The 21,214-nt window shown below is 50.2% G+C and overlaps 1 protein-coding gene across 1 annotated transcript; it reads right to left on the bottom strand.

The window, feature by feature from the left end:
- Positions 1–2: 2 nt before the first annotated feature.
- TRAPPC14 (trafficking protein particle complex subunit 14) lies at positions 3–16,215 on the bottom strand. Its single transcript, XM_088446152.1, has 11 exons — positions 15,764–16,215; positions 14,211–14,306; positions 12,717–12,846; positions 11,984–12,070; positions 11,780–11,900; positions 10,120–10,267; positions 9,358–9,440; positions 9,090–9,259; positions 8,810–8,964; positions 5,141–5,337; positions 3–3,727 (listed from the first exon to the last, which is right to left on the bottom strand). Exons 1-11 carry the CDS (start codon positions 16,160–16,162, stop codon positions 3,574–3,576), a joined length of 1,740 nt encoding a protein of 579 aa, XP_088302278.1. The 5' UTR covers positions 16,163–16,215; the 3' UTR covers positions 3–3,573.
- Between the last annotated feature and the right edge of the window lie 4,999 nt (positions 16,216–21,214).

Genomic DNA, 21,214 nt, shown 5'->3' with positions numbered 1-21,214 from the left:
TGAGTTTTGTATTTCGCACCATTTTGTTCAAAATAAATTATAAATGCAGAGCGCAAAACAACATAAAGTGCGGTCATAACATAAAACTGACATATTAGAAACAGCAAATAAAAATACAATGTACAAAAAAAAAAAAAAAGTATAAAACAAAAACAACATTCCAGTGTATGCAGTTTTCAGGATGTGGGAGGTCCACAGAAAGCGCTCAAGTATTAGCAGGATATTGGAGCGATAAGTGCAGTTAGCAGCTGACCACCCCAAAATATTGGCAAATAACACAATGTGTGCTCCATGACCCAGCTATGAACATACCAAGTGACAGCCAGGCAGAAATAAAACATCGGGGTGACCAGAAACTGGTATGGACGAAGTCACAAACCCTACAGTAGTCATGATGAGGTATGTGGCAGGGAGTACCTCAGTGTTGTTGCCTAATTATTTCACTTTGCGCTACATGAAGGGCGGGTGGGAGACTGGATCTGGCTCACACTAGAGCTCTGGGTCCTAGCCCATTAAAGCAGATAAAACCTATGGAAAAATTAGGTTTTATTTTTCTTTCCACCTGCAACATAAAACACTGTAGCAGGACATGAAAAGTAGCTTGGTAATGACCAGATATATTTCAGGCTGCTAGAAATTCAGAATGCTGCAGAGTGTCTTGCGACTACCATAGCAACCACAGTCACATAATATAGTGAGCAGAGAGCCTTTGAAATGAGCCAACTGATCTGTAAAAAAAAAAAAAATCCTTCCCTCCTCCTTGAGCATGTGTGTGTGTAACTGGCAGACAAGCTTTGTGGCCCTCCACAGAGATTTTGAAAACGAGATAATGGTTCATAGGACAGCTGGGAACAATAACTCCCAGATGCGTGCTAACCTGCTATTTAAAGGAAAAAACATAAACCTCCTATGTGGGAACTGCTGCTTTAATACTGCTAATTACCTGCAGCTGGCTGAAGGATCTCTGATCCCTATGCAGCGGTTCTACTCACTCGCAGGTTACCGCGATGTCTAAAGCGCAGAGGTTCCCAAATGCAGTCCTCAAGGCTCCCCAAAACTTCAGGTTTTAGAGAGATCCATGGTTAAGCACAGGTGGCTTAATTATTACCTCAGCCAATTTGATTTAAGCAACCTGTTGGGGAGCCTTGAGGACCGCGTTTGGGAACATCTGGTCTAATTAATTTCAATGCATTGGTTACACTTCCTTCAGCCACACTTGGTTGTAAATACTATGGTGTAGGTGAAATGGGATACGATAAAGATGCCGGTCAGGAAGCCGATGTCGGCATCCCGAAGGTAAGTATACTAGCGTTAGCCCGGGAGGGGGGGGATTTAGAATTAGGGACCTCGCAAGGAGGATTAGGTTTAGGGTGCGGGGAGGGGTTTAAGGTACTTTCCAGCCCAACGGGCTATTGAAGCTCGGGATGCCACCGCCGGCATTGCGTCCAGCGATATATCATACAGATTCCAGTGAAATCATCAGTCCCTCTATGGGTTTATGAAGTTCTCTACTGGAATAAATCCCCATTAGGCATTAAGTTGGATGGGTTCCCAGTGTATTCACTAACAGTAAGTGGGAAACTGCTATAATATTAAGAGGACCAATGACAATACACGGGGAAGATAAACACATGGTAAGCTGAACACAGAGGAGCATCGGTCCATGATCAGTAATGGTGCATACACACGGTCAGATTTTCTACGACGATATCGTTGACCTTTTTGCTATGAACGACCAAGGATGCGCCTGGATGATAACTATACCTGAAGTCGACCGTACTTGCAGCCCATAAGAGTATTATAACAGCGGTACAGTGAAACGCTGCCAGCGAATGGATGGAGAAGCTGCACCCTCATTATTAGCTTAACCCACAAACATGAGGCGGTGGGAGCACTTTACCCATCACACCGGAAGCGATTGTAGATCCATTCCGGGAACATGCCCCAGACAGGAAACTTCCATTATATCCTTTGCCCCCTTTAGTTCTACTTACTGTTTGTTTCTTGCTAGCATTTTACAGCGTCCACACGCCCAGGAGCGTTCAAGGGAATGCTAATGCAACCCAAGTGATCCTAGCAGCATACTCGCTTACAGGTGTTAAAAGCACATTATAAAAAGAGACACCAGTGGGTGTTTGTGGGAATTTAAAAAATGGGGACTACCCCACAGTAACTCTTATTTATACTATATCCATGTACCGGAAACAGAATTCAGGTACCCGGATATATAATTCACAGTAAGGATAATTTGTGGGTACAGTTTGCAATTAGAAGTATTAACCCGTTCAGATCGTAGGAGTCCCCGTTTCTGAGGTTATGCACAATGAAGGTGCAGTACCTACCAGCGAACTGCAGGTGGCGCCACTATATGTGTAATAATGTGTTCACAAGTCGCCTTACCCTGCACATTCAGAAGAATCAACATTATTACACTACAATCAACACTTTGGCAACGGTAATTATATATACTTCTCTCTGACCGCTTTTTATTGGCCGTCACGTGTACCCTTGGTACACACTCCCTTCTCTAGCACTTCTATCTGGGGGTATAATGATGGGTAGGGGGTGTAGCTTCTCAGCAGATACAGGCAGTAACCTCACTTCCTGCTGCCTGTACAGTGTGTAAAATCATTAATCCCTCTATGGGTGTTAAGTTCTCCTCCATCAAAGTCAATCCCCATCAGCCATTACATTTGATGGGGTTTCCAGTGTATTCACTAACAGTAAATGGTAAACTCTGTTCTTACAGAGTGATTCGCATAGAGAATAACGCCTCCGCCCCAATTCCCAGCCCCCAATGCCACAGCCGGCAGTGGAACTTTACAGCTACATGAAAACGTCCAGCCTCGGAGTTGCATCCTGGCACAGGGGGCAATGAGGGTGAATACGAGCAGAGGTGGTGGCAGTAACATATAAATAAATGTAAAAATAAAAAAAAGACAAACCGACAAAAGAAACAGGCAATCATGTAAACATAAAACGTATCCTGAATGTAAGAGACTGTGTGGAAGTGAGGGGTGAAGGCCTTTCTGCCGACTAATTCCCTATATCACAAGGAGTAAGCCATTGTACCACCAAGTATACTTTAAGCTCCTCCCACCTTCAACTTTCTCCTTTTCCCCACCCACACAGGCTGCAATTTGCTCCTAGTTCCCCGCCCACACAGGCTGCGATTGGCTCCCAGGTCCCCGCCCACACAGGCTGCGATAGACTCCCAGGTCCCCGCCCACACAGGCTGCGATAGGCTCCCAGTTTCCCGCCCACTCAGTCGGTGATTGGCCCAAGTACCCTAGTCGCATAGGCTGTGTTTGGCCCCATTTTGCCATCCAGCCAAAGCTCTATTTGGCCCAATTCCCCATCCAGCAGAGTTTCTACTCGTCCCAAATCCTTAGTAGGTTCTGTTTGGCCCTTATTCCCCCATCCAGGCATAGGCTCTTTTTGTCTCGAATCTCCCATCCAGCACAGGCCGGTAAAGGTCCACGTCCCTCATTCATCCCAGGCTGCTTTGTTTTGTTCCCTCATCCGCTGTGGTTCGGGGGAAGTTCCTCTTCTACGTGGAATGCCGTGGGAAGGTCATTGGACCGGATTCACCACTAGAACTTTGCACTGGCGCTTTGCGATTTTATCCAACGAGAGGGCGGCCCGCTCTGGGGGCAAGTAGAGGGGACGGCCCAAGGGGGAGCCCACAGGTGGGGTGATGGCACGGCGTTCCATCACACTTCCAGTCCTGCAGAGATAAGACACGTGTTAGCTTAAACTCAAGGAAACCATAAAACATGGACAGGACAGCAGGCCAGGTAGCCCGGCCCTTAATGTGTACAGATAAATCTATTTTACTTTCCCGCTGTCTGACGTGTATGGTAAGAGGCAAGTGTATTAGCACCTTGTTGGTGTAGGAATAGTGTAAGAGGTTTCCGTAGAGTTTAGCTTGTAGTTGTGTCTATGCCAATAAACGGATCACTTTTGGCGAATGCAGCTTATTATAAGAAACTCAGGATACAAAAATCTATGTTTGCGGGGGGGGGGGGTTGGTAGCTTATTCTGCTGCACAGACTGCGCAGTACCCATGCAATATTGCTCAGAGACTTACCAAGCCGCAGCGTGACTGACCTGCTGTGGCGTTTGGGGGGCGTGCCTGTACTGCGTCACAGGAAACGGGGGGCATGTCGCCCTTGTGTTCTGGGAGTACCGAGGCCAGGGTCTGCGGTGGACGCAGGTTTCCTGGCCTTGCAACAGCCTGAGTAAGCTGAAGCTTACTCAGATGGGACCCTGCTGCCATGGTGATCCAATGCAGCATCTAGGGACGCTGCACTAGGATCGCAATGACTGGCAGGAGGCGCCCGCTTCCTATAGGCGCCTTCTGCAGCAGTAAAATATTTGCTGGACGGTATTACAGAGCCTCTTCCTTGCTGCTGTGCAGTACCGGTCACATCTGAATCAGTCCCAGTGTGTACCCAGCTTAACTTGCTGCATGCTGACCCGTGCTGCTGCTGCTGGCTGGGATCAGTAACAAGTCCTCGCTAGCAGGAGCATATGCTGTAACTGACGCCCTCTTTATACAAATATAATAAATGTTATCTATACGTATATTATTCGATTTTTTCCCCCTTCTTTTAATGAATAAATGGGAGGGTAAATCTGATTAAAAACACATTTTCTTCTCCGCCATACAGTTTATTAATAGAGAATAGCTCTGTCCCTGCCTCAATACTACCTGCTATACCGGGCCGCTCACTGTACTGTATTATACTATATGACACACTGAGGCAGGGAGACGGCACGGGGGGGGGGGGATGGTGACCTGCAGGTCCGCAGTGCTAAGCACAAGGGAGCCGGAAATCCATCCCGAGCCGTTAATTCTATAATAGCCAAGATGCTGGGGAAGGGAGACAATTAGTTTTTAATGGGGAGTAATCCTTTAAGAAGCTAACTCCATTATTTATATCCGCTATTTTTCATTCATGTATCTATTTTGCACACAATAATAACTTTTGTCAGCCAGCAGCCATTTTTCCTATGTTGCATAAATATTATACACTCCCTGATTATTTATTTGCTGTGATTTGTTTTTTTTTAGCATTGGACTTTAGTGAGGAGCGGTCTCGTTCCAGCTGCTGCTGTGGTTAGCGGGTATACTCACCGGATAAGCTGACCGCGTGGAGGCTGCTGGTGAGAAAAGGACTGAGATCTCCCTAGAGCGCCCCCTTGCTGCTGTCTCTCCAGGTCCCTGAGGGCCGGGCTGCTGGGACTGCTCCTTCGCGAGACGGGTCGAGCGTCCGGCGGAGCCTGTGACACGCTGGCTGTGAACTGCAGCTTCAGTTTCATGTGTTGGCTCAGCTGAGGAGAGGGAAGAGGGAGAGTGTATTGGGGCAGGAGATGGGAACATTAAAAGGACTGTTGTTTAGGGACGTTAGGGATTAACCCCTGCCAATTCTTTGTCTGCCGTCACCCCCTGGATGGTCTCAAGGCAAATCCAGACATCTCAGGAATGAATCTGTTTCCCAGGAACGTGGCTGTACCTTTGCGGTGGGAACGGTGCCTTATATAGGCACATCAGGCCTAGAGCTGCCAGCATACTGCATGTTTTCTATTAATGACAGGGTGAAGGTCAGACAGAGGCCTCCAAGGGCAGAACAAAGATGCTTCTAGTCTCCGCACAGCACCCTCCCCCCCAGGCCACCAGCTTTACCTGCAGCCGAGGGCCGGAGCTCTCAGATAGGGAATAGATTTCCCTCGCAGAGACTGTGAAGGCAAAACACTCACACAGCAAAGCTGGCCATGGCTCTTATTGGAACAGAGGGTCTCATTCAGAGCCGCTCTTATGCAGCCGTTCGCTCGTTCCGAGCGATGCTCGCACATCTGCACATGCGTACGGTTTTTAATACGCATGCGCGAACCAGTCAGTGCGGCCGAAAATCGTTTGTTCGCTATATAGCGAATGCCTGCTATTTTGAGTGACAGGAGGAGGCGTATGTGGGTGGTAACAGGGGAAGGTGCTTGAAAACGGGGAGTGGAGATCAGAACGCAGGCGTGCTTAAAAGGTCAAAACGGGCGTTTTATGGGTGTGCATAATTAACACAGCAGCGTCATTGACCACTTCACTTGGTTATTTTGTAGTCAGAACTGCTCGCAATATAGCGGTAGGAAAAACCAGCCACAAGAATAGCGAGCAGTTCATACGCTGTTTGATGTACTCGATTAATCAATTAAATAGCGGACATGACGTATGATGCGAGCGGCCAGGGGGCGTATCTTTCAAAAAACGACCGCATGTTTTGTTCGCTCGTTCAGACATAGAGGCGGCAACAGACTGCAAAGAGCGAACGGTTCATTTGAATAGCCACCCCCTTTTTCTGAACGAGCGAGCGCTAATAGCGTCCGTCTCTGAATCAGGCCCAGAGTCTGTAGAGCTCTGCTATAGATCCATAGAAATACATCACGCTGCCAGCCAGCACATCGCTGTAAGTAATGTCTCCCCCGTATCTGCCGTATGTGGGTGCTGCGTAATTAATTAGTACAGTTCCCACACAAGGCAGAGATGTCCTTCAAGGGAATAGTGCACTTTATTCTGTACCACAGAGGTTCACAACCTTCACCTGCGGCCAGAATACATCGGTCAGTTGGTTGGAATACATAATGCATTTCCTTTTATTGATTTCGCTGCGGCTGCATTGAGCAGACAGAACGTCCTGACACATCCTTGCTGCAGTCCAGCCAAACAGACCCTTTCGGCTCATCGTCTTTTTGTGGGGGTTTTTTTTGGGTGAAACTACGTCTTAGCCACAATGCGGTGGATGCAACGGCAGACTGCGCTGATTAAGGCGATATGTGACACTTGTATATCTGTGTGCACCGCAGTACAAACGTAATCAGCGCAGTCTCAATGGGCGCTGCATCCTAGTAGCATCTCATTCCGACTTAAGATGCGGTTTTGACAAGAAAAGAGGCAAAAATTACACCCGACGCTCACGCCAGGCTTCCTGCGCTCGAGGCGTATTCAGGCTAGATGTGTGAGGACACATTTGCAGCATTGTTAATCAATAGAACACACAATGCATCAAGGACTTGTACACTATGTATCTTATTGGTGGGATTAATCCCTACATTTGCATGAAGAGGATTTGCCGCCAAGTCCACCATTCCTTAACCCCTTCAGGACCAGATTTCTACCCAAATGACCAGGAGAATAGTCACATTCTCCCTCACTCTGTTTCAAAAGGAAGATTTTTACACTTTTATTTTGTCTTTTATTATAATCAGCACATTGATGTGTGCCAGCTACAGGCAGGGCGGCGTACCCGGAGTAGGTGCTGCGGGCACTGGATGGGTGCTTTCCTGACTGTCTAGGTGGCCGTGGACCACACACGCCGACTGCTGTCAGTGTGCGTTACTGAAACGTCACACGAATCGCACTGCAGTGATCCTGGCGGGCGGTGTCAGCGTCTGATCTGCTTTGTGCCATTTTTATTCTGAGTTCCACCTTATATATAGATATTTGGGGGGCATTGCTCTACACTACACCTCTGGCTACATGCCAGTGTCATCTAGCCATTACTCGGGATTCCCAGTGTCAGTGAGGCACTGCTCTGAGGCCTGAAAACATGCAGCTCTTAATAGAATGTAGGACACATATGGGTCTATTCATTATGTTAATTAACAACCCCCATACTTAACATTTCATCTCGCCATAAGCAACTCATCATTACTCCGGTGGGGAGACAGCCGATCTGATAATCAGCTGTCTCCACAAACGCTTTCACTGCTCCTTTTGGAGCAGTGAATCCTTTCGGAGCAGTGAAACAAGTGCGCATGCGAAACCTACAGGTCATGCATAAGCACAAGAGCCCTGACGTCCGTCCCTCTTCGCAACCCGGACCATAGGGAAGGAATGGGTTGCTCGCGGCGAGCGGGAACAAACGCCGTCTGAAGATGGCGAATGCTCCTGCAGTCAAGCATCGAAAATATTGTATTTTCGGAGCTTGATGAATTCTGTCCCCATACTAATATATGGGGACAGCGGGCCATTCCGGGAGAGAAAGGTAAGCAGGAGATATCTGTGATACTAGTGTATGAGGACAGCGGGCCATTCCGGGAGAGGAAGGAAAGCAGGAGATATCTGTGATACTAGTGTATGAGGACAGCGGGCCATTCCGGGAGAGGAAGGTAAGCAGGAGCTATCTGTGATACTAGTGTATGGGGACAGCAGGCCACTCCGGGAGAGGAAGGTAAGCAGGAGGATATCTGTGATATTAGTGTATGAGGACAGCGGGCCATTCCGGGAGAGGAAGGTAAGCAGGAGATATCTGTGATACTAGTGTATGAGGACAGCGGGCCATTCCGGGAGAGGAAGGTAAGCAGGAGGATATCTGTGATATCTCCTGCTTTACCTTCTTGATGAATGGCCAGAATACTTAATTTCTACAATTGCAGGTGAAAATTTTAATTTTCACATGCTTTTTTTTGTGTAGAAATTAAGTGATGATAAACAGGCCCCCATAGTGTTCATTCTAGCACCCTGCACCTCTCACAACCCGTGCAGTTCCTCTTTCCTGCCTGGGGTGTCGCTCTCTGCTCTGCTGCTTCTAGCACACTCTGTTCTGTAGCTCAGCAGTTTGTTGCATCAGCTGAGTGTGCTAGAAGCACCAGAGCAGAGAGCGACACCTCAGACAAGAGGAACTGCGATGGGTTGTGACAGGTGCAGGGTGCTAGAATGAACACTAGACATACATGACAGATTTTAAACCCCTCTGGATGCTCATTGTACACACACACTCATAGCCATGCAGCAATCTCTTCTACTGGTCCTCACCTCGAACAGACCGGCTTTCAGAGCCATGAATGTGACGCCGATTGTCACCGAGCTGCCTTTCCGACAGAATCCAAGGCTATTGATGGGAGTGTAACATACCACTGCCTCCTGGGCGGCCTGTGTGACGCGCCGCTCCTCCTCCGACAGACATCTACCTGCGGGGGAAGAATGGTGGACGGTCAGCGAGGTCCTGTTTTTGCTCTCTACAGTGAGACCAACAGACTCCTCAATTGCAGCATCTGCACCCTCTATTACCCCCCCCCCCCCTCCCCTCACTCACCACCCAGTGCCGTGTTGGTGTCTGGAGTCCAGACTAGGCGGACAGCCAGGAAGTCCTGTAGATCGTTCAGCAGGGTGTAGGTGACGTGAAATGGAGTGTGCGTTTGTACCGGGGAGTCACATCGAGCGGTCATCACAAAACGTGGCCTCTCCAGACGAATACTTGGGAGCCTGAGAGAAAGAGGAAAATAAATCAGGACCCGGCAGATACTTGGGAGGGGGGTCATTTTGTGTCGACACGTCCTGCTGGTATTTTGGGGTGGGCTTACTTGTAGTGGGTGTATATCCCAGATGTAAATGGCAGTTTTGGGGTTGACCAGTGAACTATAGCGACTAAAGGAACCTCCAGACCCTGAGGAAGACAACGAGAAGTTGAAGTCAGAGGGAACATGGTCATAGAATAGATGAGCAGAGGGAGGATGGGAGCACCACGTACGTGGATGAGAAGCGTGGAAGTGTCTTTCAGTGAACAAAAATAGTATTATATATAAAATGTTAACTTTTCTAATGTCCTGTGAATAGTAAAATTCTGATCGTTACCAGCCCGCTTCTGTTACACCCCAAAACACGAAAGAAACGATTGAAGAATATTGAGGTGTGATGAGGAGTAACACGGGGGGTGGTGCGGCGAAAGTGGAGCTATAAAAGGACAAATTGGGGACGATTATAAAACAATTAGTGCAAAGGAATAAAGGTTCCTATGACCTGCAAAAGCCGTACAGGAAATGACCTCAAATTAATTCTAAGAGACAGAGAGAAATAGGGACGGGAGACAATGTGGAAATAAATATCAGTGCAATTAGGTACAAAGAAGGATGCAGGGCTAGCCTTATACCCTGACATGACAATGCCATCTCTCACACCACCAGGTATATTCTCGGCACAGTGCATTATCTATTACATTATGTCACCTTCTGTATGATACATCCCTCGTTATAATGCCTGGGGGCACAGAGGAGGACTATTAAAGGTACAGATACACTCTGGAGGGAGCGGCTACTCCCTGTTCTAGCACTTGTCCCCCCTCTCACCTCTTTAACATCCTCAGGGGGGCGCTCTCCTGCCTGCAGCTGGAATAGGAAGTTGTGCTCCTCCAGGGAGCAGAGCATACTGGGTAGTTGGGAAGAGCAGCTGTGTAGACGCAGGAAAGAGGCCATACTGACATCTCCTGACTGGTGGCTGCGGACAAGAGGAACAATGTACAGAGTGACTTTATCCGACGGCAGCGAGTAAGGAGAAGCCAATGGGTGTACAAAGCTCTCTACCCTGTATGGAAACCCTGTATGACATGAATAGATAACGATTTCACTATGTGCTTTTCTTCATGCTCTCTCACTCTCCTCTACAGCAGGAGCCATGTGACTAAACAGAGTGTGATGGATGGACAGCTGGGCAGCCCTGCATTGTGCAGATTGGTTGGCTCACACACAGGGGTGGGGCCAGTGATGTCACAGCAGGTCAAATAACTGCAGTCTCAGATTTTAATCCATATCAGAGCCGACTAAGACACAGCCCTAAAGATGTGGGAGGCCGGACTTCAGCTGCCTGCAGGGGAGGGTTGAATACACTGTTCAGAGACTCCAACGCAGACCCCCCCATCTGTGTCATTAGCATAGCGGTAGTTTTAAGCAATTTGCTATCAATACTAGTAGGGTTCCAGCAACACTGATCCTTATAATTACCGTAAGGCGGTGTATTTTAAATACAAATTAAAGCCCTGTATACACTATAGCAGTGTCTCCCAACTCCAGTCCCCAGGGACCCCTAACAGTGCATGTTTTACAGGTCTCCTCAGTGTCACAAGTGAAATATTTAGCACCACCTGTGGGTCTTTTATAAAATGCTTCAGCTGGTAATGACTACACCTGTGCACCAGCTAGATCTGTACAACATGCACTGTAAAGGCCCCTACACACTAGACGATTCTGGTAACGATTTGCCCCATTCCGAAACATCGGAACAACCAATCGTTAAAATCTTCCAGTGTGTATGGACCATATTGTGCCAGTGCGCGCTCCCGTGGATCTTCCCTGCATGCAGTCCGATCAGACGACGTGGCTGACGACCCCATGCAGGCAGGGTCCAATATATCGGGCGGGCGAGCACCGGATTGTCCAGTGTGTATGGGCCGCCCGATATGTCAGACTGTTGGTGTGGGGGGAGGGGAGGTTGTACGTTGCATCTCTGGGTACACACGTCGTTTAGTGTGTACCTAGCCTGAGGACTGGAGTTGGGAGACACTGTATTATAGTATAAAGTGCTATCAATCACATTGCAGTCCTAGATAAATTAACCTACATGTCAGGGAAACCCAAATTGGGGATTTTTGGAAGATGCTGTAACTGTAATATCTTGTAGCCGGGGGCATTGAGCCAGCAGTGGTAGCCGTCAGTGCTGGCACTTTGCTGTGATTAAAGGCTACTTCCGCCGCAATCTAAAAATCCAGATAGAAGAACATGCCCGGACTGCAACAGATATTGGGGGACCCTCTATTCATCCATGGGCAACTGATTGCTTACAGAGCCTATGGAATAGGCAAGTTTCTCACAGTTCAATGCTCCTATGTGAGGACCACTATACTAGGTAACAAGCTGCCTCTCTACAGCTCTTAAAGGAATATGCCCCAGAGCATCGACATTTATAAAAATAATCCTAAAACCTGATTCAAATCAAATTTTCTTCCCCTCTTACCAAACGTTGTCCACCAGCAGGACAGATCCGTCCGGCATGACGGGAAGGTAACTGGCATTGAAGTTGGGGAGTATCCGTACATCCCGAATACAGAGGTCGTCCTGAGAGGAGGTGTTCAACACTGAGAGGGCAAGAAAGACGGGGTAAGAGTGGGTGTAACATCTAGTCGCTTTTATGGCCCCCCTCTTTTCCCCCCGATCTCACCTTTCAGAGCTGTGAGGTGTCTCCCGGACACGTTGATCTGACGGCACCTGAGGGTGGGGGGTGGGAGCACGGTGAGGAGGGTACTCACTGCGAGAGGGGAAAAGAGATCACTTTAGCTCTGTAAGTGGCCAGTATGCCAACCGGTGGCTCAGCAGCTTTTCTGGACCAGCCCTCCTGCAATTTGTAGTTCCACAACAGCTTGCCAGCTACAGGTCCCCCCCACTCCTTCCCCAAAGCAGCTTACATGCAGTTCACAATCCTCCATTGATAACAACTGAATAATGTACAATGTCATTGGTTAACTAAGTTACTCATAGTACAATGCTCTTATCTGCAGACAACCATACTGGGTATCATGAATGTGGGGTTAATGTTCATTCTAGCACCCTGCACCTGTCACAACCTGTGCAGTTCTTCTTTCCTTCCTGGGTTGTCAGTTTCTGCTCTGGTGCTTCTAGCACACTCAGCTGAAGCAACAAACTGCTGAGATACACACCAGAGTGCGCTAGAAGCACCACATCAGAGTGTGACACCCCAGTCAGGAAAGAGGAACTGCACGGGTTGTGACAGGGGCAGGGTGCTAGAATGAACACTATGGGGTACAAGGAAGCACACCCGCTAAAGTAGCTGCTGTTACACCCCCCCCCCCCCAAAAAAAAGTTGCGTTTGTCTTTCTACTATCAAGGGGCTGTAGTTAATAGGGAAGTGAAGAGTTGTGAAGTTCTGAGGTCACCTTGAGCCTTGAACGTCGCCTGCTCCTCCTTGAAAATTTGACCTGGAGTAGAATTCAGCAACAAAGAGCGATAGCCGAACGCTTTTACCCGAGACTGCTCCGTGTCCCGTTTCCAGACCGTTACTACTATCTGAAAGACAGAGAGAGAGAGTGAATGGGAGGTGGGGAGGGGGGTAGCTGTCTGATGAGATACCAAAACTAACCCGTATCTCTGGCACACAGAACTCAACATCTTGTTATAATCTGTGACTTCCTCCTGCCTGACTCCCACAAACAGAACCAAGGATCACATAGGAACATTACATTAGGGCAGCATTGCCCTATTACAGGTTTATAAAGAATGAAGACAACAGGAGCAAAATATTCATTTCTATTGCACTATTGCAATGGATAAAAATTAAAATCTTTGCGGATTTAACATCCAGATTTAATCTTAGCTGCAGAGTCACAGCTGCAGGAATATTGCTCCATTCAACAACCTACCTCTACCTTAGATCAGGAGATACGGGCCAAATGTAATAGGGTGCGAGATTCTGAAACCGCAACCCGGTTGGTTTTTGCCTTCTTGAACAGTGAGGCTTTATATATGATTGCTAACCCGTCCTAGGGTTAGTTCTCAAGGCTTTATCAGGTACACTCAACAAGGTTAATTAAGCCATTCCATTTGCAGGGCTGGCTGACTGTGAGCTCTGCAGCAGATGCACATACTGGCAATATAACATTTACCATGTGCTAAATGGTTTCCACTCTACAATTATTTTGTACGTCATGTGTGTGGACATCCTGCTGTACAATTGCTCAGTTGCGCCCAATTGGAAAACCGCATTTCAGGAAAGGGCTTTCGGTCCCGGATTCTGGCTCTCGCTAGTCGTGGTCCCTCCACTTTCCCCGTTAGAATAACATTTTTAAGGAATGCATGTAAGAACATGGACAGATAACACAAAATTACTGAAGCAAATAGAATTATAGGTTTGTGCATCGCAACTGATCTGCCACAAACAGCCAAGAGCCAGGGACCAGAGGCACAGTGCAGCAATGTGGAGGACAGCCAGGAGCCAGAGGCACAGTGCAGCAATGTGGAGGACAGCCAGGAGCCAGAGGCACAGTGCAGCAATGTGGAGGACAGCCAGGAGCCAGAGGCACAGTGCAGCAATGTGGAGGCGCGATGGGGCGCGTAGTTCCACTGCACTGCCAGATTATTCATTAGAAACATCAATAATTTGCTCCATAGCCGTGTCGGAGAAGCTAACTATTAATTACTGCTTATCGGTGGTGTAGCAGCAGCACTGACCCCTATATGCTTTGCAGGTTAAAGGCTGCTTTCATATATCTGTGCCAGGGCTAAAAAACAGGCTGTGCCGGTACTGCTGACTGTGTCCTGGGGGTTTTCAAGAGATACGCTGCTGTTTATATCTATACTATAGTACACATTCCCTATATCCAAGGAGCTTTAGACTTTCCAGGCAGAGAAGAACTAACGGATCTAATACTGACCTTGGCTTTGACCGTTGTTGGGGGCAGACGATCTAAGGACACGGACAGAGGAAAGATGACTTCATCACAAGAAACTACAGGGTCTGTAACTGTGCTCTGTTAAATAACAAGAGAGTGAAATAAAGGAGGGTAGATTATACAGAACATGAGAATGAAATGCTGCATAGGCAACAAGGGCCCATATGGTGAGACAGGTCAGATATGAGGGTCAGAGAGCAAGGTGACAGATTTAGAGGGTGGCAGGTCAGCTGGCTCTGTAATCGGTCACCAAGGACATAACTCAGCTTAACAGACATCAGCAGCCCAGACAGGACAACAGCACACAGTACAGAGACAGCCCAGTTATCGGGCATAGGCGGGATCGCTATGGGAGGGTGATGAGACACGTTCAGTAGCTGGGACAGGTAAGGCATTGGAATGGTGGCAGGTGTAGACATAGGGGTGATATATTGCGACAGCCGAGGTAGAGTGATAGGTGAAGAGACAGGTATGACAGTTACAAAGATTCGGGGGAAGGTGGTAGGTACACAACAGGGACAGGTGACATGAGAGATATGGCTCAGTGACTGCTGAAGAGACGGGTATAACTGGGTTACAGGTGATAAGATGGGTGTTTAGGGTGGAAGTTACAGGAGGTGACACCTGAAGATACAGTTCGGTGACTGGTAAACAGATAGGGGTGATAGAGGAGAAGACAGGAGCAGCTGGGTGAGAGATCAGGAGCAGGGTTACCAGTACAGCAGGAGAAAAGATGGGTAAAAGGTAAAGCAGGGTGACAAGTGAAGGCAATGTAGTGGTAAGGTGGCAGGTGTATCAGGTAGACAGGCGAGCGGGGGCTGGAGAGTTTCGGCCGGCAGGGTGATATAATAATGACAGTTAAAACATGGTGGTAGGTATAAGTTATGTACAGGTGACAGGAGACATCAGGGTAATGAGAATAGGGTGACAGTAGGGAGGTGAGATCAGGGTGACTGGTGTCAGTAGGGCGGTGAGATTGGGGTGACAGTAGGGCGGTGACAGTAGGGGGGCGACATCAGGGTGACAGTAGGGGCGCGACATCAGGGTGACAGTAGGGGCGCGACAGTAGGGCGGTGACATCGGGGTGACAGTAGGGCGGTGAGATCAGGGTGACTGGTGTCAGTAGGGGGATTAGAGCTGGGTGACAGTAGGGCGGTGAGATCAGGGTGACTGGTGTCAGTAGGGGGATTAGAGCTGGGTGACAGTAGGGCGGTGAGATTGGGGTGACAGTAGGGGGGCGACATCGGGGTGACAGTAGGGGCGCGACAGTAGGGCGGTGACATCGGGGTGACAGTAGGGCGGTGAGATCAGGGTGACTGGTGTCAGTAGGGGGATTAGAGCTGGGTGACAGTAGGGCGGTGAGATCAGGGTGACTGGTGTCAGTAGGGGGATTAGAGCTGGGTGACAGTAGGGCGGTGAGATTGGGGTGACAGTAGGGGGGCGACATCGGGGTGACAATAGGGGGGGCGATAGTAGGGCAGTGACATCGGGGTGACAGTAGGGCGGTGACATCGGGGTGATAGCTCCCTCCTCACCCCCGGGCCGGTCCCCGCTGGCTGCTGCTGGCTGAGGATGGCCCTGCACCCCCGGTAGCTCCCCGGGCTGTCGCCGCTCTCCTCCTCCTCTTCCTCCAGCTCCTCCTCTCCGGGACACACACTGGCCAGAGCCGAGAGGGAAGCCGCCAGCGGCGCCCAGGAGCAGGCCTCAGACCCCGGGCTTTCCTGAGAGCTGTCCCCGCCGCAGCAGGCCTCGGACCCCGCCCTTTCCTGGGCAACCTCCCCGGGACTGCGGAGCCGCAGAACGAGCAGGAACCTCAGCGACTCGCCCAGGTACAGGTGGTTACGGCGGGGGAGGGACCGGTACCGGCCCGGGAGGTCTGACGGTAACAGGGGACATGCCGGGAAGATCATCGAGTAATCGCACTGCGACTCCATGATGGGTCCCGGCAGGGGAGAGCAGCCGAGCGCCGAGAGACGGCGCCCAATCAGGCCGGAGCGCCGAGCAGCAGTGTGTGTCACCTGGCAACAGACAGAAGCAGAGGAACGCCGAGCCATGTGCCACCAATCAGCACAGAGATGGTGCCTTACCCGGCAACTGCGTTACCTAGCAACAGTACCCTAGCAACTGCGTCACCTAGTAACAGACCCCTAGCAACTGCGTCACATAGCAACAGTACCCTAGCAACTACAAAATCTATCAACACAATAACTTAGCAACAGTACCCTAGCAACAATAGGATTGAGTGTACCCTAACATCAGAGGTAATGGAGGACTGTGTGTTCCCTAATAACATAATGGGGGACTGTGCGTACCCTAATAATAGAAGTAATGAGGGACTGAGTGTACCCTAACATCAGAAGTAATGGAGGACTGAGTGTACCCTAACATCAGAAGTAATGGAGGACTGAGTGTACCCTAACAACTGAAGTAATGGAGGACTGTGTGTTCTTTAATAACATAATGGGGGACTGTGCGTACCCTAATAGAAGTAATGAGGGACTGAGCGTACCCTAACATCAGAGGTAATGGAGGACTGAGTGTAACCTAATAACATATAATGAGGGACTGTGCGTACCGCAATAACTGAGGTAATGGAGGACTGAGAGTACCCTAATAACACAGCTATAGCGAGCGGCCAGGAAGATGGTCGCGATAGTCAAGACCATCGCGACCATCGGGCTTGCGACGAGACCCTTGTGGTAGGGTCTTGTTGCCGCAAGCCCTGGAGTGCTTTCGGCTCTATCAGAGCCGAGAGCACTCCCACTGACATCACTTGTGATGTCAGTGGGGCCGGCCCCAGACGGTAGGCGTTCCCATGGGAACGCCTCCGTCTGGGTAGCCACTTCCCCGGCCCGCCCGCCCACCAAAGGGGGCGTGCTGTCACTCAACATCGACAGCACGTCCCCTTTGGTACGAGACCCGGAGCGACGGATTGCCCGTCGCCATCCGGGTCTCGCGCATGCGCACGACGGAGCCGGCTCCGTCGTGCGCATGCGCACTGGGCCACCATCGACCCGCTTGCGAGCGCATAGCGCTCGCGAGCTGGTCTGAATCAGGCCCTGAGTGTGTGCCCCAGTAATAGAATTAATGGAGGATAATAGAGGACTGAGTATGTGCCCCAGTAATAGAGGTAATGGAGGATAATAGAGGACTGAGTGTGTGCCCCAGTAATAGAGGTAATGGGGGAAAATAGAGGACTGAGTGTGTGCCCCAGTAATAGAGATAATGGAGGATAATAGAGGACTGAGTGTGTGCCCAAGTAATAGAGATAATGGAGGATAATAGAGGACTGAGTGTGTGCCCCAGTAATATAGGTAATGGGGGATAATAGAGGACTGAGTGTGTGCCCCAGTAATATAGGTAATGGGGGATAATAGAGGACTGAGTGTGTGCCCCAGTAATAGAGGTAATGGGGGATAATAGAGGACTGAGTGTGTGCCCCAGTAATAGAGGTAATGGGGGATAATAGAGGACTGAGTGTGTGCCCCAGTAATAGAGGTAATGGAGGATAATAGAGGACTGAGTATGTGCCCCAGTAATAGAGATAATGGAGGATAATAGAGGACTGAGTGTGTGCCCCAGTAATAGAGGTAATGGGGGATAATAGAGGACTGAGTGTGTGCCCCAGTAATAGAGGTAATGGGGGATAATAGAGGACTGAGTGTGTGCCCCAGTAATAGAGGTAATGGGGGATAATAGAGGACTGAGTGTGTGCCCCAGTAATAGAGGTAATGGGGGATAATAGAGGACTGAGTGTGTGCCCCAGTAATAGAGGTAATGGGGGATAATAGAGGACTGAGTGTGTGCCCCAGTAATAGAGATAATGGGGGATAATAGAGGACTGAGTGTGTGCCCCAGTAATATAGGTAATGGGGGATAATAGAGGACTGAGTATGTGCCCCAGTAATAGAGGTAATGGGGGATAATAGAGGACTGAGTGTGTGCCCCAGTAATATAGGTAATGGGGGATAATAGAGGACTGAGTGTGTGCCCCAGTAATAGAGGTAATGGGGGATAATAGAGGACTGAGTATGTGCCCCAGTAATAGAGGTAATGGGGGATAATAGAGGACTGAGTGTGTGCCCCAGTAATATAGGTAATGGGGGATAATAGAGGACTGAGTGTGTGCCCCAGTAATAGAGATAATGGGGGATAATAGAGGACTGAGTGTGTGCCCCAGTAATATAGGTAATGGGGGATAATAGAGGACTGAGTATGTGCCCCAGTAATAGAGGTAATGGGGGATAATAGAGGACTGAGTGTGTGCCCCAGTAATAGAGGTAATGGGGGATAATAGAGGACTGAGTATGTGCCCCAGTAATAGAGGTAATGGGGGATAATAGAGGACTGAGGACCTCATTTAGAGTCGGTCGAAGCGGCTGCACGGTCGTACGGGAAAAGGGGCCGGATATGCAAATGATTCCCTCGCAAGTTACGTCTCTAAGTTCGGATCGGTTACTGGCCGACCAAGGGGAGGAAGCGGCCGAAAGACCAAAAAATACGCCCCCTTCTCGTACGCATTACACGTCATCTCCGGGCATATAAGGATTAATCGCAAGCATCGGTAACCATCGGAACTGGTCGCAGAGCTTAAGGTTGACCATACCCTCTCTTAAGCTCTACGATCATGTCAGTATAAAAACCTCCAATGTCACATGTGCCATGACGCTACTTTGCTAATTATGCACTCCCATAAACCGTATGCACTCCCATAAAACGCTGTTCGCATAATTAGGCACGCCTGCGTTCGGATCTCCACTCCCCCGTTTTCAAGCACCTTCCCCTGTTACCACCCACAAACGCCTCTATCTGTCACTCAAACTACCGACCTGGCTGTGTTCAAGGAGAGAGAAATTTCTGATCGTAGCGGCTAGTTTGCGCACGCGCATTACGAACTTAACGCATGCACAGTATAGCGAATATCGGTGGCATACGACCGTGCGGCCGCTTCGACCGACTCTGAATGAGGTCCTGAGTGTGTGCCCCAGTAATAGAGATAATGGGGGATAATAGAGGACTGAGGGCCTGATTCAGACCCGCTCGCGAGCGCTGAACGCTCGCAAGCGGGTCGATGTTGCCCGAGTGCGCATGCGCACGATGGAGGCTGCTCCGTCATGCGCATGCGCGAGACCTGGATAGCGACGAGGAAGCCGTCGCTCCGGGTCTCGCACCAAAGGGGGTGTGCTGTCAATGGTGAGTGACAGCACGCCCCCTTTGGTGGGCGTGTCGGGGGCGTGGCTGCCCAGACGGAGGCATTCCCATGGGAACGCCTACCTTCTGTGTCCGGCCCCACTGACATCACTAGTGATGTCAGTGGGAGTGTTTTTGGCTCTGATAGAGCCAAAAGCACTCCGGGCTTGCGGACAACGAGACCCTACCGCAAGGGTCTCGTCGCAAGCCCGATGGTCGCGATGGTCTTGACCATCGCGACCATCTTTTTGGCCGCTCGCGTAAGCTGTGGGTGGCCACCCACAGCCATGCGAGCGGCCAGGAGGCCGCTCTAATTTTAGCTAGGACGGCCCTGATTCAGGCCCTGAGTGTGTGCCCCAGTAATAGAGGTAATGGGGGATAATAGAGGACTGAGTATGTGCCCCAGTAATAGAGGTAATGGGGGATAACAGATGACTGAGGGTGTGCCCCAGTAATAGAGGTAATGGGGGATAATATAGGACTGAGGGTCATTCAGACCCGCTCGCGAGCGCTGAGCGCTCGCAAGCGGGTCGATGTTTCCCAAATGCACATGCGCACGATGGAGGCTGCTTGTGATGTCAGTGAGGCCGGCCCCAGACGGTAGGCGTTCCCATGGGAACGCCTCCATCTGGGCAGCCACGCCCCCTGCACGCCCACCAAAGGGGGCGTGCTGTCACTCACCATCAACAGCACGCCCCCTTTGAAGCGAGACCCGGAGCGAAGGCTTCGCCATCGCTATCCTGGTCTCCCTCGTGCGCATGATACATGTCTGTATCAGGCCCTGAGTGTGTGCCCCAGTAATAGAGGTAATGGGGGATAATAGAGGACTGAGGCCCTGATTCAGAGCCGGACGCTCTGACAGAGCGCTCGCTCTGAATCAGGGCCGTCCTTCCAAATTTTAGAGCGGCCATCTGGCCTTTCGCATAGCTGTGGGTGACCACCCACAGCTATAGCGAATGGCCAAAAAGATGGTCGCCATGGTCAAGACCATCGCGACCAGCGGGCTTGCTATGAGACCCTTGTGGTAGGGTCTCGTTGCCGCAAGCCCTGGAGTACTTTCAGCTCTATCAGAGCCGAGAGCACTCCCACTGACATCACAAGTGATGTCAGTGGGGCTGGCCCCAGATGGTAGGCGTTCCCATGGGAATGCCTCCGTCTGGGCAGCCACGCCCCCGGCATGCCCACCAAAGGGGGCGTGCTGTCACTCACCATCGACAGCACACCCCCTTTGTAGTGAGACCCATAGCGACGGCTTGGCCGTTGCTATCCGGGTCTCGCGCATGTGCACTGGGCCAACATCGACCCGCTTGCGAGCACTCAGCGCTCGCGAGCGGGTCTGAATTAGGCCCTGAGTGTGTCCCAGTAATAGAGGTAATGGGGGATAATAGATGACTGAGTGTGTGCCCCAGTAATAGAGGTAATGGGGGATAATAGAGGACTCAGGCCCTGATTCAGAGCCGGATGCTCTGACAGAGCGCTCGCTCTGAATCAGGGCATCTTTTATTTTTTATGGAGCGGCCTCCTGGCCACTCGCATTGCTGTGGGTTGCCACCCAAGACCATCGCGATCAACGGGCTTGCGACGAGACCCTTGTGGTAGGGTCTCGTGGCCGCAAGCCCCAGAGAGCTTTCGAGCCGAAAGCTCTCCCACTGACATCACTTGTGATGTCAGTGGGGCCGCCCCCAGACGGTAGGCGTTCTCATGGGAACGCCTCCGTCTGAGCAGCCACCCCCCCTGCCCGCCCACCAAAGGGGGCGTGCTGTCACTCAACATCGACAGCACGCCCCCTTTGGTGC

This window comes from Taudactylus pleione, unplaced genomic scaffold (assembly GCF_031769625.1).
Source record: "Taudactylus pleione unplaced genomic scaffold, aTauple2 ptg000393l, whole genome shotgun sequence".
NCBI classification, from domain to species: domain Eukaryota; kingdom Metazoa; phylum Chordata; class Amphibia; order Anura; family Myobatrachidae; genus Taudactylus; species Taudactylus pleione.
The sequence above is the reverse complement of the archived record's forward strand: the minus strand, read 5'-3'. Positions and strand labels throughout refer to the sequence as shown.